At 45.9% G+C, this 16,276-nt stretch overlaps 1 protein-coding gene across 1 annotated transcript in view; it reads left to right on the forward strand.

Moving 5' to 3' along the window:
• LOC149473686 (atrial natriuretic peptide receptor 1-like) overlaps positions 1 to 16,276 on the forward strand; it is a 206,497-nt gene that overhangs the window by 148,437 nt on the left and 41,784 nt on the right. Inside the window, exon 18 of the mRNA XM_089674786.1 lies at positions 10,805 to 10,892. Within this exon, the coding sequence (XP_089530912.1) occupies positions 10,805 to 10,892 (88 nt within the window). The remainder of the gene's footprint in view (positions 1 to 10,804; positions 10,893 to 16,276) is intronic.

The raw sequence follows: 16,276 nt of genomic DNA on the forward strand, positions 1-16,276 counted from the left end.
CGGGCCTCCTATAGCTGCTGCCAGGCCCCTAATCTGCCATAGGCCCCTATATACCGCCTCCTCATGCTGCTGCCAGGTCCAGAGTCTCTCATGGGTCCCTGTACGGCCTCCCATTGCTGCTGTCTCCATCGCCACACTCTGCCATGTGCCACTTTCAGGTCTCCTCACACACTGCTGGTGTGTTGATTTTTTTGACATAGGGTGCTGGCAGATTACGGGCCTCCTATAGCTGCTGCCAGGCCCCTAATCTGCCATAGGCCCCTATATACCGCCTCCTCATGCTGCTGCCAGGTCCAGAGTCTCTCATGGGTCCCTGTACGGCCTCCCATTGCTGCTGTCTCCATCGCCACACTCTGCCATGTGCCACTTTCAGGTCTCCTCGCACACTGCTGGTGTGTTGAATTTTTTGACATAGGGTGCTGGCAGATTACGGGCCTCCCATAGCTCCTGCCAGGCCCCTAATCTGCCATGGGCCCCTTTACCGACTCCTCATGCTGTGACGTTGCAACAAGGTGGAATTCAACCCTACATATGTTAGACCGCCTTTACGAACAGCAAAAGGCCATCACAGATTTCCTGATGTTAAAAGCGGATAAAGGTACTCCCTGTGTAACTTAGATGTCAGCCATTGGCAGCTCATGCGTGACACCTGCGCTTGCTCAGGCCCTTTGAGGAGGCCACGCTATTCGTGAGTCGGCAGGACTATGGGATGAACGACGTCATTCCTCTGTTGCACGTCCTGGAACAAATGCTGTTAACAATGGCTGGTCAGGGTGCGGTAGACGTGGCGCACAGATCTCAACACCACATGACCCCTGTGGGGGCAGGACAGGAAGAAGAGGAGGAGGTAGAGGAGGACATTGGTGCTCAGGAATTATTGAGTGAAATGGGTGGTTTTTCCACTCAGCGGACAGGAGTGGAGGAGCAGGAGCATCTGGTAGAGGAGGAGGAAGAGGAGACAGAGGACCCAGACGCACCGTGGCAGTATGCTGTGGAGATGGAGGCAGGGAGTCCCTCGCATTCCTTGGCACAAATGGCCCATAGCATGCTCGCTTGCTTGCGTAGCGACAGCCGAATAATAACCATCAGACAGAGGGATGACTTTTGGCTGTCCACCTTGTTGGACCCTCGCTACCGTTCAAAAATGGTGGCCTTTTTCACACCTGCTGAGAGGGAGGCCAAAATAACGTACTATAAAAACCACCTATGTAGTCAGCTGGTCTCTGCCTGTCTGCGCCAACGTCCATCCTCAGACACTGTGGGCCCTGTGCGCTCGCGTTCCGCTGCCATGGCAGCAGGGGAGGGGTGGGGTGGTAGGAGCAGTGGCAGCTCCACCAGCAGCGGCTGCCTCAGTCTGCAGTCGATGATGAGTAGCTTTCTTCACCAGCGCAGTGAGGAAACTACTAACCAGCCGCAGCAGCAGCAGCAGCAGCATCAGGTGGACCTGGAGCAGGACCTCAAACAACAGGCTTAGGCCTACTTGGACAGCACCCTGCCAACCGAGGTAGACAATCCCCTTGACTACTGGGCAATGAAACTTGACCTTTGGCCCCAACTAGCTGAATTTGCCCTTGAAAGGCTGTCATGCCCGGCCAGTAGCGTGGCATCGGAGCGCGTGTTTAGTGCGGCAGGAGGTATTGCAACTCCGCGGAGGACACGACTGTCCACCCAAAGTGTGGAGAGACTCACGTTTGTGAAAATGAATCAGGCGTGGATTAGTCTGGATTTCAAACCACCAGTTCCTGACACAACTGACTAAATCCGCCATGAATCATGCCCCAAACATGTGCCACTTTCAGGTCTCCTCACACTGCTGGTGTGTTCCATTTTTTGTCATAGGGTGCTGGCAGATTACGGGCCTCCCATAGCTGCTGCCAGGCCCCTAATCTGCCATGGGCCCCTATACCGCCTCCTCATGCTGCTGCCAAGTCCAGAGTCTCTCATGGGTCCCTGTACGGCCTCCCATTGCTGCTGTCTCCATCGCCACACTCTGCCATGTGCCACTTTCAGGTCTCCTCACACACTGCTGGTGTGTTGAATTTTTTGACATAGGGTGCTGGCAGATTACGGGCCTCCTATAGCTGCTGCCAGGCCCCTAATCTGCCATAGGCCCCTATATACCGCCTCCTCATGCTGCTGCCAGGTCCAGAGTCTCTCATGGGTCCCTGTACGGCCTCCCATTGCTGCTGTCTCCATCGCCACACTCTGCCATGTGCCACTTTCAGGTCTCCTCACACACTGCTGGTGTGTTGATTTTTTTGACATAGGGTGCTGGCAGATTACGGGCCTCCCATAGCTGCTGCCAGGCCCCTAATCTGCCATGGGCCCCTATATACCGCCTCCTCATGCTGCTGCCAAGTCCAGAGTCTGTCATGGGTCCCTGTACGGCCTCCCATTGCTGCTGTCTCCATCGCCACACTCTGCCATGTGCCACTTTCAGGTCTCCTCACACTGCTGGTGTGTTGAATTTTTTGACATAGGGTGCTGGCAGATTACGGGCCTCCTATAGCTGCTGCCAGGCCCCTAATCTGCCATAGGCCCCTATATACCGCCTCCTCATGCTGCTGCCAGGTCCAGAGTCTCTCATGGGTCCCTGTACGGCCTCCCATTGCTGCTGTCTCCATCGCCACACTCTGCCATGTGCCACTTTCAGGTCTCCTCACACACTGCTGGTGTGTTGAATTTTTTGACATAGGGTGCTGGCAGATTACGGGCCTCCTATAGCTGCTGCCAGGCCCCTAATCTGCCATAGGCCCCTATATACCGCCTCCTCATGCTGCTGCCAGGTCCAGAGTCTCTCATGGGTCCCTGTACGGCCTCCCATTGCTGCTGTCTCCATCGCCACACTCTGCCATGTGCCACTTTCAGGTCTCCTCACACACTGCTGGTGTGTTGATTTTTTTGACATAGGGTGCTGGCAGATTACGGGCCTCCCATAGCTGCTGCCAGGCCCCTAATCTGCCATGGGCCCCTATATACCGCCTCCTCATGCTGCTGCCAAGTCCAGAGTCTGTCATGGGTCCCTGTACGGCCTCCCATTGCTGCTGTCTCCATCGCCACACTCTGCCATGTGCCACTTTCAGGTCTCCTCACACTGCTGGTGTGTTGAATTTTTTGACATAGGGTGCTGGCAGATTACGGGCCTCCTATAGCTGCTGCCAGGCCCCTAATCTGCCATAGGCCCCTATATACCGCCTCCTCATGCTGCTGCCAGGTCCAGAGTCTCTCATGGGTCCCTGTACGGCCTCCCATTGCTGCTGTCTCCATCGCCACACTCTGCCATGTGCCACTTTCAGGTCTCCTCACACTGCTGGTGTGTTGAATTTTTTGACATAGGGTGCTGGCAGATTACGGGCCTCCCATAGCTGCTGCCAGGCCCCTAATCTGCCATGGGCCCCTATACCGACTCCTCATGCTGTGACGTTGCAACAAGGTGGAATTCAACCCTACATATGTTAGACCGCCTTTACGAACAGCAAAAGGCCATCACAGATTTCCTGATGTTAAAAGCGGATAAAGGTACTCCCTGTGTAACTTAGATGTCAGCCATTGGCAGCTCATGCGTGACACCTGCGCTTGCTCAGGCCCTTTGAGGAGGCCACGCTATTCGTGAGTCGGCAGGACTATGGGATGAACGACGTCATTCCTCTGTTGCACGTCCTGGAACAAATGCTGTTAACAATGGCTGGTCAGGGTGCGGTAGACGTGGCGCACAGATCTCAACACCACATGACCCCTGTGGGGGCAGGACAGGAAGAAGAGGAGGAGGTAGAGGAGGACATTGGTGCTCAGGAATTATTGAGTGAAATGGGTGGTTTTTCCACTCAGCGGACAGGAGTGGAGGAGCAGGAGCATCTGGTAGAGGAGGAGGAAGAGGAGACAGAGGACCCAGACGCACCGTGGCAGTATGCTGTGGAGATGGAGGCAGGGAGTCCCTCGCATTCCTTGGCACAAATGGCCCATAGCATGCTCGCTTGCTTGCGTAGCGACAGCCGAATAATAACCATCAGACAGAGGGATGACTTTTGGCTGTCCACCTTGTTGGACCCTCGCTACCGTTCAAAAATGGTGGCCTTTTTCACACCTGCTGAGAGGGAGGCCAAAATAACGTACTATAAAAACCACCTATGTAGTCAGCTGGTCTCTGCCTGTCTGCGCCAACGTCCATCCTCAGACACTGTGGGCCCTGTGCGCTCGCGTTCCGCTGCCATGGCAGCAGGGGAGGGGTGGGGTGGTAGGAGCAGTGGCAGCTCCACCAGCAGCGGCTGCCTCAGTCTGCAGTCGATGATGAGTAGCTTTCTTCACCAGCGCAGTGAGGAAACTACTAACCAGCCGCAGCAGCAGCAGCAGCAGCATCAGGTGGACCTGGAGCAGGACCTCAAACAACAGGCTTAGGCCTACTTGGACAGCACCCTGCCAACCGAGGTAGACAATCCCCTTGACTACTGGGCAACGAAACTTGACCTTTGGCCCCAACTAGCTGAATTTGCCCTTGAAAGGCTGTCATGCCCGGCCAGTAGCGTGGCATCGGAGCGCGTGTTTAGTGCGGCAGGAGGTATTGCAACTCCGCGGAGGACACGACTGTCCACCCAAAGTGTGGAGAGACTCACGTTTGTGAAAATGAATCAGGCGTGGATTAGTCTGGATTTCAAACCACCAGTTCCTGACACAACTGACTAAATCCGCCATGAATCATGCCCCAAACATGTGCCACTTTCAGGTCTCCTCACACTGCTGGTGTGTTCCATTTTTTGTCATAGGGTGCTGGCAGATTACGGGCCTCCCATAGCTGCTGCCAGGCCCCTAATCTGCCATGGGCCCCTATACCGCCTCCTCATGCTGCTGCCAAGTCCAGAGTCTCTCATGGGTCCCTGTACGGCCTCCCATTGCTGCTGTCTCCATCGCCACACTCTGCCATGTGCCACTTTCAGGTCTCCTCACACTGCTGGTGTGTTCCATTTTTTGTCATAGGGTGCTGGCAGATTACGGGCCTCCCATAGCTGCTGCCAGGCCCCTAATCTGCCATGGGCCCCTATACCGCCTCCTCATGCTGCTGCCAGGTCCAGAGTCTCTCATGGGTCCCTGTACGGCCTCCCATTGCTGCTGTCTCCATCGCCACACTCTGCCATGTGCCACTTTCAGGTCTCCTCACACTGCTGGTGTGTTCCATTTTTTGTCATAGGGTGCTGGCAGATTACGGGCCTCCCATAGCTGCTGCCAGGCCCCTAATCTGCCATGGGCCCCTATACCGCCTCCTCATGCTGCTGCCAGGTCCAGAGTCTCTCATGGGTCCCTGTACGGCCTCCCATTGCTGCTGTCTCCATCGCCACACTCTGCCATGTGCCACTTTCAGGTCTCCTCACACTGCTGGTGTGTTCCATTTTTTGTCATAGGGTGCTGGCAGATTACGGGCCTCCCATAGCTGCTGCCAGGCCCCTAATCTGCCATGGGCCCCTATACCGCCTCCTCATGCTGCTGCCAGGTCCAGAGTCTCTCATGGGTCCCTGTACGGCCTCCCATTGCTGCTGTCTCCATCGCCACACTCTGCCATGTGCCACTTTCAGGTCTCCTCACACTGCTGGTGTGTTCCATTTTTTGTCATAGGGTGCTGGCAGATTACGGGCCTCCCATAGCTGCTGCCAGGCCCCTAATCTGCCATGGGCCCCCGTACCGACTCCTCATGCTGCTGCCAGGCCCGTAATCTGTCATGGGCCCCTGTTGTCGCTTGTTGGCATATTCCGCTCGTTCAGATGCTCCTTCTCCTGCTACTCCTCTTCACGGATTCCGTCAGCAGTCTTTCTTGGAATCCGTTTCCAAGAGACAACAGTTTGCGAGCACGCACCCGACGGTGCAGAAACTGAACGTCCTCCTGTCCAAGTTGCTGCTGCCAGGCTCGTAATCTGTCATGCGCCCCTGTACCGCCTCCTCATGCTGCTGCCAGGTCCAGAGTGTGACATGGGCCCCCGTACCGACTCCTCATGCTGCTGCCAGGCCCGTAATCTGTCATGGGCCCCTGTACCGCCTCCCCATGCTGCTGCCAGGTCCAGAGTGTGTCATGGGTCCCTGTACGGCCTCCCATTGCTGCTGCCAGGCCCGTAATCTGCCATGGGCCCCCGTACCGACTCCTCATGCTGCTGCCAGGCCCGTAATCTGTCATGGGCTCCTGTACCGCCTCCTCATGCTGCTGCCAGGTCCAGAGTGTGTCATGGGTCCCTGTACGGCCTCCCATTGCTGCTGTTTCCATCGCCACACTCTGCCATGTGCCACTTTCAGGTCTCCTCACACTGCTGGTGGTTTCCATTTTTGTCATAGGGTGCTATATGGCCTCCCATTGCTGCTGCCTCCACCGCCACACTGTAGCTCCACACTCTGGTTTTGGCCCCGTGACTGCCCAAATGAGTGAAGTGTGCGGTGATTCTAAGATCGACGGCACTCATCTGCATGTCATACTGACTGACAGTATTATTTCTCTTCCCCAGCAGACTCCAAGGGCATTTAAATTAAAGGTACAGTGTTCTGCACTAATATTAAGTCTCTCTGAAGCCTAGAAACACCCTTTTTTAAGTTAAATTCACAGCGAATATATTCGACTCGAATCGAAATTTTTCCACGAATTCGCCGAATCAGTCGAATCGAATTTTTGAATACTTCGCTCATCTCTAGTGATGAGCTTGGCCATGTGGTCACATTAGGTCAATATTGTCACAAGCAACCCACCCCTTTGTGTACATGCAGCTGCAGGTGGGGAATTTGGCATGATGTTAAAGTGAGTCTGTAACCAGGCGATGGACATTCAAGTATTTAAAGCTTATTTACAGCTTGTGAAGTATTTATAAACAAAGGTCTCACTGACTCACTGCAGGTACTGTGGAGCAATTTATTCTAGGATTGCAGTGTTGTAATTCAAGTAAGGTCTGAGCACTCTGTTCTCCACTCATTATGTGTCCTTGCTCTGTATTTATTTTGGAGATGAGAAGACTGGAAGGTTGCAAAGTCATTACTGGGTAGGAGGGGCAGGGAGAGGTGAGCTGCTAAAAGAAGGACTTAGTCTGCATTCTCACCTGAGCGGAGCATATTCCTGTAATATTGAAGCATTTTGGGGTGTTTTTAAAGCCCTTTACAAGTTCTGAGCAACATGTTTTGCATGAGTTTCAAGCTTCAGTTGTTTGTTTCCTTGGCTGATCAAGGAGAAGTTAGCAGTCCTAGAGGTGAGGAGGGGTTCTAGAGGAGGAGAGGAGTTTTTCAGAAGAGCACTTCCAGGTACCTCCACTGAAGTCTATGGGACCAAAAAAATAGCTCATGTACTTTTTTGAGCATAGGGAATTGAGTACACAAATGACTAATCACTGAAATGTGAACAGGCAAAATTACCAACAGTAGGATTCTGCGTGTTCGGTGTACTCAGGCATAGAGAAGCACACTGCAAAACACTCAGGTGTGAAAAGAGACATATGTTTCTGCTGGGGAAATTGAGAATTAATTGCTGCGCAGTGCCTGCAGTCACATGGGTCATGAGATCTTTAAGGTTAATTTACTGCTTGTTCAGAAAATGTAAATACTTGAATTTCCATTACCCTGCCATGTATTTTCTTTAAGTAATGAAAAAACTATTCAGTGATGAAATCCTTATTCACAGAAATTGCTCATAAATGCTTTGCTGCCACCAGGATATTAGTGTATATCACCAAAACAGATGAAGTAATCTGGTATTGGTGCAAATAACATAAACTAATTATAATATTGTAGAGCAGATACCATACGGTGTCACAGCATACCCTTCTAATGAGATGTCATGTTCCCCCAGAGCACACAGTGGATCTAATAAAGTACTTATGCAAACAGTTACATTTTTGTCTTTTTAAAGATGGTATGTTTTTAAACAGTTTTTTGTGTCTGTTCCAGTCATTTTAATAAATTTTTAGACAGTGGTTTTTATTTACTATATACAACTTAAGTTTTACAAATAAAGATTTAATACACATCAAAGGATTTCAAGAGCACTATACTAGATTAGCTAAGGAGACTGCACAGTAGAGCTGTTTGATTCACATCTTTCTTTGGTAGAAACCTCCTACTGAGACTTCTGATATCCAAATCAATATTTGGTATGACCACCCTTTGCCTTCAAAACAGCATCAATCCTTCTAGGTACACTTGCACACAGTTTTTTAAAGAAATCGCAAGGTAGGTTGTTCCAACCGTCTTGGAGAACTAACCACAGATCTTCTGTGGATGTAGACTGCCTCAGATCCTTCTGTCTTTTCATGTAATCCCAGACAGACTCGACTATGTTGAAATCAGGGCTCTTTGGGGGCCAAGCCATCACTTTCAGGACTCCTTGTTCTTCTTTATGCTGAAGACAGTTCTTATTGATATTGGCTGTATGTTTGGGGCCATTGTCCTGCTGCAGAATAAATGTGGGGCCAATCACATGCCTCCTTGATGGTATGGCATGATGGATAAGTATCTGCCTGTAATTCTCAGCATTGAGGACATCATTGATCCTGACCAAATCTCCAACTCCATCCACAGAAATGCAGCCAGAAATGTGCAAGGAACCTCTACCATGCTTCACAGTTGCCTGCAGACACTCATTATTGTACAACTCTCTAGTCCTTCAGTGAACAAACTGCCTTCTACTACAGCCAGATATTTTAAACTTTGGCTCATCCGTCCAGAGCACCTGCTGCCATTTTTCTGCACCCCAGTTCCTATGTTTATGTGCATAGTTAAGTCGCTTAGCCTTGTTTCCAAATTGGAAGTTTGGCTTTTTGGCTGCAATTCTTTCATGAAGACCACTTCTGTACAGACTTTGAACAGTAGATGGGTGTACCTGGGTCCCACTGGTATCCACCAGTGCTATGCTAATGGCAGTGTTGGACATCTTGCAGTGTCAACAGGAAGTAAGCATAATGTGTCTTTAATTTGCTGCATTGTTACATTGACTGACCACTGTGTTTATAGTCCTCAGCATTGCCAGTTTCTTTATGCTTCTTCAAAAGAGCTTAAACAACAAATCTTGACACCCCTGTCTGCTATGACATTTTTGCCTGGAGAGACCTTGCTGATGCAGTATAACTACCTTGTGTTTTGTTGCTGTGCTAACTATTGCCATGGTGTATGACCTGTGACATGAAACCGACTTCCACAATCTCACTTTAGTAACAGAGTTTGGCTGTTCTTCACCCAGTTTTAAGCCTCCTACACAGCTGTTTCTGTTTCAGTTAATGACTGTGTTTCAACCTATACATGAAATTGATGATCATTAGCTGCTTGGTATAATTTGTTAATCATACACCTGACTCTACTCCTACAAAATTCCTAATTTGTGCAAAGTACAAAGTGTACAAAGTATGCAAATGTAAGAATGTAATGTTGGTTTGCAGCCAAAGGGTAGTCACATAAAATATTGATTTGATTTAGATTTTTCTTCTGTTTGCTCACTTTGTATTTTGTAAATTGATAAAAATAAACAATTCAAATTTATTTTTTGAAAGCATTCTTCACACCTGCCTAAAACGTTTGCACAGTATATATCAATACATTATCTTATTTTTTTTTTTTTTTTTCGTCCTGGCCATACCAAAGAAAGGAGATTTTTTACAACACAGTACACATTCTGTTAAAAATAAAAATTTCTCAAACACTATATTTGGATAGGCAGGTCCTCCAATATGAAAATACTTGCATTTTGCGGTTAGTATTTAGGAACCAGGCACTGCCTTGTAGGAGTAGGTGTGCCCATTGTCACCGTGTCATGAAGTTTAGTGTTTTCAGAGCACTCTAGAGAGGGAATGAGCTATCATAATAAAAGGCATACCCTGGTAGCTTATAGTGCATATTCTAAAACAAAAGTTGACATATGTTACCATTAGTGTTTCCTTGTAGACCAACACATCAATTAATTTGTATACAGTATGTGCCTTTTTATTCACCATTCTTTTTATCAACAATATGGAAAATGTTGGGAAGGAAAACACTGTTTATATATTTATAAAATGATTTGAACACCTGGGATGATACACATTGCTGTTTGTGTTGGGCAAACCTTACTGAAGATAATGAAGGTTTGTTTTCAGGGACTATCTAAGCAGGGTAGAGAGAGGAGCTTGGGAAGAGTGGGCAAACAAAACTAAGTGGTCCTGATAGAGACAGATGTTTGTGTGCTACAAAAAAAGGGGGGGGGGGGGCAATGCAAAACTTCTGTGATTTATGGACATGGTGAAAGGCCAGTATCTTTAGAGGACATGGTTTATTGTGACTCAGCTTTTTACATGTTTCAGCATCCACGTACTTTGCGATTCTCAGCATTCGGTCACTTGAAATTTTAGATCATAGGAAGTTGATGCCAGAAAACTTCATTTTGCCAGATCCTGTGATCACAGGTCTGAATTGGGAGCAGTTAGCTATGTAATGGCCACCATATGCCATTGAGTGCAGGTTTCACTCTGAGGTCTGAATAGTAAAGTGTGCCCACACAGGGCCAAGACCCCAACATATCTTACTAGTGTTGGCTTAGATTGAAGCCCAGACCTTCCATGCATACTGTTTTTACCCAAGAAGTTTGATTTACTTATCTTGTTCTTTGTGATTTTCAAGTCAGGGGAAAAGCAAAATGTAACTCTTACCTACAATGGATTAGATACTAACAGTCATGGGTAATAACTGATCCTGCATGTGATTACTAATAAACATAAATATGTAAAAATATGGTGGCAATAAAACCCAACAAATAAAATGGATGCCTATACAGTATAAGCTTGTTAAACAAATTGTAATGTTTCTACGTATTCTTTGTCCAAAGGTATGCTGCCAAAACAGGTTGCAGATGATCTGAGACAAGGAAAACCATCACAAGCTCAAAGTTATACCAGCGCGACTGTATTTTTTAGGTAGGAACAAGTCAACAGAGATTTTACTTGAATTAGTATGTACAGTGATTTATGTTTCTGTAAATGGGTGTCATGAAGGTTTAATTTTTTCATTGTATGCGAAAATAGAACAAGGAATATGACTGGTCACTATGGCAAACATTCTTACTTTTGTCCCCATTTCCTTTTCTTTGTTTTTTAAAATAGTTTGCAAAAGATTGGTACTGGTTATTTTGTGCATGAAATATTGCTAACCATTTCCAAACACTGAAATGCATTTCATCCTTCCATTTATGAATATATTTTCATTGTTTAAGTAAAGACATTCTTACCATGCTGAGAAATGAATTTCCACTGTGATGGCACCCAGAAAGAGCATGCTGATTAATTAATTTCCAATGTGATAGCACCCAGCAAGAGTAAGACTAGGTTTCCTTGGGCTTCTGGGGACCATCCAAACACTGCCTGCCTATTTGTGTGTCCTCCCACCCACTTTCTTTTATAGTTTATTGAAACATGAAAACACCTGCATAAAACTGTCCTTGAGCATTTTGGTGAGCATATTAAAACAGTGTCCTAACTGGATGCTGTGACGGACCTCCTGTCACCCAGTTTGGGTGATTCCATCAGATAACTGCTTCTTCTCTGCTGTGACACAGGACCAAGGTATTATAGCTGGGCATTGCTCCCAAGGCCAGGCGACACTAGCTTAGGTGCAAAAGTGTAACTCTTCAACAATAATACAGGTTTTATACACCCCTGTCCTGGTTGGGTCTGTCACAGATGCCTACTACTGCACTTAGCTAAACATCAGGATGGGAGCGTGTCATCTCATATCCAATGAACCCTAAAGGCAGTGCATGGGATGACTGTTCCAACTCATGATGTCGGTTCTAATCTAAAGCCAGAGGTACGTGGAACTTGCACAGTCCCTAGAAGCCCAATGTCACTATGGGGTTGGTTTACTAAAACTGGAGAGTGCAAAATCTGGTGCAACTTTGCAGAGGAACCAATCCGCTTCCAGTTGCTTTTTTTTCTGTCAAAGCTCAATTGAACAAGCTGAAATTAAAAGCTGATTGGCTACCATACGCAGCTGCACCTGATTTTGCACTCTCCAAATTTAGCAAATCATCCCCTATGTGTTAATAAGAGGCATATTGTGGATTTGATTGAAGGCGAACTAGTAGGGTGCTAAGGAGTATGACAAAATATTTTTGGAGAAATCGACCTATACAATTTTCATAGAATATCATTCATTTTATGCCCTGTATATGTTGAATGCAGTAGCAAAAAAAACAAACAAAATAAAACAAACTGATAGGTTATGTTGAACATTTTCAGCTGATACCCTACAACAATGCTCTCCTATAAATCTTCTGAGTGTGCATCCACCATTAAGAATGAAAGTGACATCATGTAAATATTTAAAATACTGCTTTAACCACTTTGTGACCACCCTATAGCAGAAATACTGTTATAGGGCGGCACGGGTGCACCAAATTGCATGTATATATACGTGATTTTGCTTTTTCTGGGTAGGGGGAGCGCACAAGGTGCGTGCGCACCCTACCCACGCCGCCATTTACTGCTCTGGTGATTACCGAGGATCTCCGATGGGGAGAACTGTTTTATTTACTAACAGTTCTCCTCCCTGTCAGCGTGAGCACACACAGCACAGCCATCCAAAGCAGTGGGCTTACAGTGAAGCACACAGACACCGCCCCACAGTAAAACACACCCAGCACGCAGTTAACCCTTTTTATCGCCCCTCTCATTCACCCCTTCCTGCCCAGTTTCATTAGTACAGTGTCAGTGCTTTTTTTTTTTAGCACTGATCACTGTATTGGTGTCACTGGGTATGTCAGTGACACCAAGTCAGTTCCCCCCAGTGTCAGAATGGCCGCCGCAGTCCCATTAGAAGTCACTGATTGCCGCCAATACTAGTAAAAATAAATAATAATCAAATAATCCCAGTATATATATTGCCATTTGTAAACGCTATAACGTTCACGTAAACCAATTAATTTACACGTATTGGGATTTTTTCAGCAAAGGCATGTAGCAGAATACATTTTGGAAATTTTATTTTTTTTTTATTTTTTTACTGTTTAATAAAAAAAGTCAAAAATTTGGTTTTTTTTCTCAAAATTGTTGTTTTTTTTTAAGCGCAAAAAAATTAAAAATGCACAGGCGATCAAATACCACCAAAAGAAAGCTCAATTCAAGGGAAAAAAAGGATACATAAAATTCATTTGGGTTCAGCATTGCATGACCGCACAATTATCAGTTAAAGTAAAGCAGCGCCTTAACGCAAAAAATGGCCTGGTCAGAAAGGGAGGTAAATCCTCAGGAGGGCAAGTGGTTAAACTAATCTAGGCAACAAATGTTTCTATTTCCACAACACAGATTACAATATTTTTTTTCTGAGCCAAGATGTATAGCTGTTAAGGGTACAAGGATTACCACACTTCTAATTGTCTGTTTGGTTGTGTTACCAATGTGTTGACGTATTTAAATGCATACTATATCTAGCATGCCATTCTTTAGGCACTATGCTGTATCTTTGAGTCCTGACTAGCAGAATAAAATATGCGATCATACTGGTAGAAGGTCAAAATTAATCTGTTAAAAAACAAACAGAGAAAGTGGCTGTCAAATTCTAACCATAGACTATTGTCACCAGTTGATAATTCTGAATGTTGACAATTCCATTTTGGAAATACCTTTCAATGCATTGCATATTATAATGTATTATCTGTTAAATGTAAAGACTTGTTTCAGAAACTGGGGATACACCTCCATAAACAAATAAGACAGAAACAGAAAAAATTGTTTTTTGGTTGCAAAATTTATGTAGAAACATTTTGTTAAAGAAATGTATTGTACTGGATATGCTACTCTTGGGTAAGATCTGCAATTATATTTAGGCTATCTGCATTTTGAAAGGTAAAATAAATAAATTCTGTTGATATACGCAGGGTACCATCATGCACATGTCCTGTTTTAATGAGACAAGGCTTATTCACATAGCCACCTAAAGGCAAATCCTGGTATTGCACTATTCCCTTAGGAGTCACTAAAGATTTGGTACCCCTTGTAGTCCTGCAGAGACAGGCAGCACACATTATTCTTAGATCTGCACACAGTAACCAGTCCTTAAGCTTGGTTTTGTGATCTGATTAAGGTGTTTAGAACTCGGATGGGGTAAGGTGTATATGGAATGCCCAAGGAAATGGCAACTGAGGGCAACTTCCTGGAACTATGTACAAGTCTTTAAACAGCAAAATTCTCTTCTTGGAGAGCTCTCCATCCTCTTCTGGTGTAGCACCTCAGACCCCAGATAATCCTCCTCTATCCAGGTGTCTGAAGGAATCCCTAGGCAGGGGATCCAGTGCCTGCCACTTTAAGGTGAACACTCCCTGGCAAAGTCAATCAAATAGAAAAACACCAATGTTTGACTTCCTCAGTACAACACGGTATCTGTCACTTGCTGAGGTGCAGCCCTCCAAAGATCAGGGAATCTAAGCACTATCAAGAGAAAACACAAGAGAGCGCACTCTCCACGTGCATTACTGTGATAAAAATGTATTTAAAAATAGGTAACAAAAATGCATACTCACAAAAAGACCATAAAAACAGACATTGAGCCAAATCTTTTAGTCCCAGACACAGTGGTCCTGTAAAAACAACTGCCTGATTGGAAATAGCTGACATGTTTCGGGAGACTAACTCCCTTCCTCAGAGCTAAGACAACCGGAGGAGCCAATACCCCATATATAGGGGAAAGAGCATGTGTAGGACATCACCACATCCTCTCCGTATGGAGATGACAAGGGCGGAACCCACCAGTTGCCGCCCAACATTATGCCCCGCACCTGTTAGAATGCCTAGATGAAAACTTTAAATCACACACTCCTTAAGCAGTTAACATGCTGAAATAAAATGCAATACCTATTATCATTCAATGCATGAAAACTTATTGGCAAAGAGGAAATATCAATGTATATGTAAAAAAACCGTTTTAAATTATGAAGGTGGACAACTTACTTATGTACCAAGAAAATATGCAGAGTGAACTGGAGAGACGGTAGCCCTCTCAAGCCTCATGACCAGTGACGGGGATCATGGGCCCCTGTGTCCTTGGCCAAACTCAAAAAAGCCACCCAGGGGAAATATAAAAAAGCCACCCAGAGGAAATATATATATAAAATAAAAATTATATATTAATAAAATGCGCAAAAAATAACATGTAACTCATATCAACATTATAAAAACATATGGAAAACCATATATATATGAATGGGAATGTGGCTGCACTAAAAAACACGATAATAACTGTAATAAAATCAAAAAGTGTATACAAATGTATATAATGCAAGTAACGTGTGCACTTGCTAAATGTGTATAAGAAGGAGCCAGCAAGCGCTAAATACAACAAATTGGCAGGGACATGGACCAAAAGGGGAGAGTAAGAACAGGCCAGGGGTAAACCAGGCCTATCTGAAAAGACAGATCCCCCAGTGGGATCAACTAAGGGGGTCATCCACCCATGCACAAAGACATGTCCACATACGGCCCCATGGTGTCATACAAATGAACATGGTGGGGACTGTACAAGAACCAGGCATGTGGGAGGCCTCAATGTACTGAGGTACCACACCAAAAACCTAGTGGAAAACCCCAATGACACTAATGGTTATTGTCAATACTGACACCCCTAGAGAACACATATGGACTGGGATCTGAACTAATCATACTAAAGACTGAATGTCTAATCTATAATTGAGACCCCTAGGGACCAGGAAACCCAACTGATGCATCCAAAAGGATTCCCTTTTGCTAAGCTTACAAAACTTTCTGCCCACATTGATGTCACCCTGTATGGCCTCTATACCAAATACTTTAAGTCCCTTGGGACTTTTTTCATGCTCATCACTGAAATGACAGGACACCATGTGTTTGTCAAATCCATGAAGTATACAAGACACCATGTGTTTGTCAAATTCATGAAGTATGTTTCGCTTGTGTTCACCAAATCTAATTCTAAGAGAACGTGAAGTATGGCCCACGTACAAAAGCCCACAAGGGCAAACTAAACAGTAAATGACAAACTGTGTCCCACAATTGATGTACTGTTTGATATGATAGGCCTTTCCGTCCACTCCGACAAATTCTTTCTTCCTGTGCCACATATATTCACATGTTGAGCACCCCAGATCTATAGCTACCTTTTTGCTCAAACAAAGTACTCCAACCCAAAGTTAAACGTTTGGTGGGAAGTTTGACTCTGCTTGGAGCTAATATGCTCCTTAAATCTCGAGAGGAATTGGAGGAGATTTGCATTCAGCTCACACAAATACAGAAGGATTTAGAGGCCTTCACCCATATAGCTTTTTTTTCTGAAT

This window comes from Staurois parvus, unplaced genomic scaffold, assembly GCF_062004578.1.
Source record: "Staurois parvus isolate SC_StPar_1 unplaced genomic scaffold, SC_StPar_1.0 ptg000012l, whole genome shotgun sequence".
NCBI classification, from domain to species: domain Eukaryota; kingdom Metazoa; phylum Chordata; class Amphibia; order Anura; family Ranidae; genus Staurois; species Staurois parvus.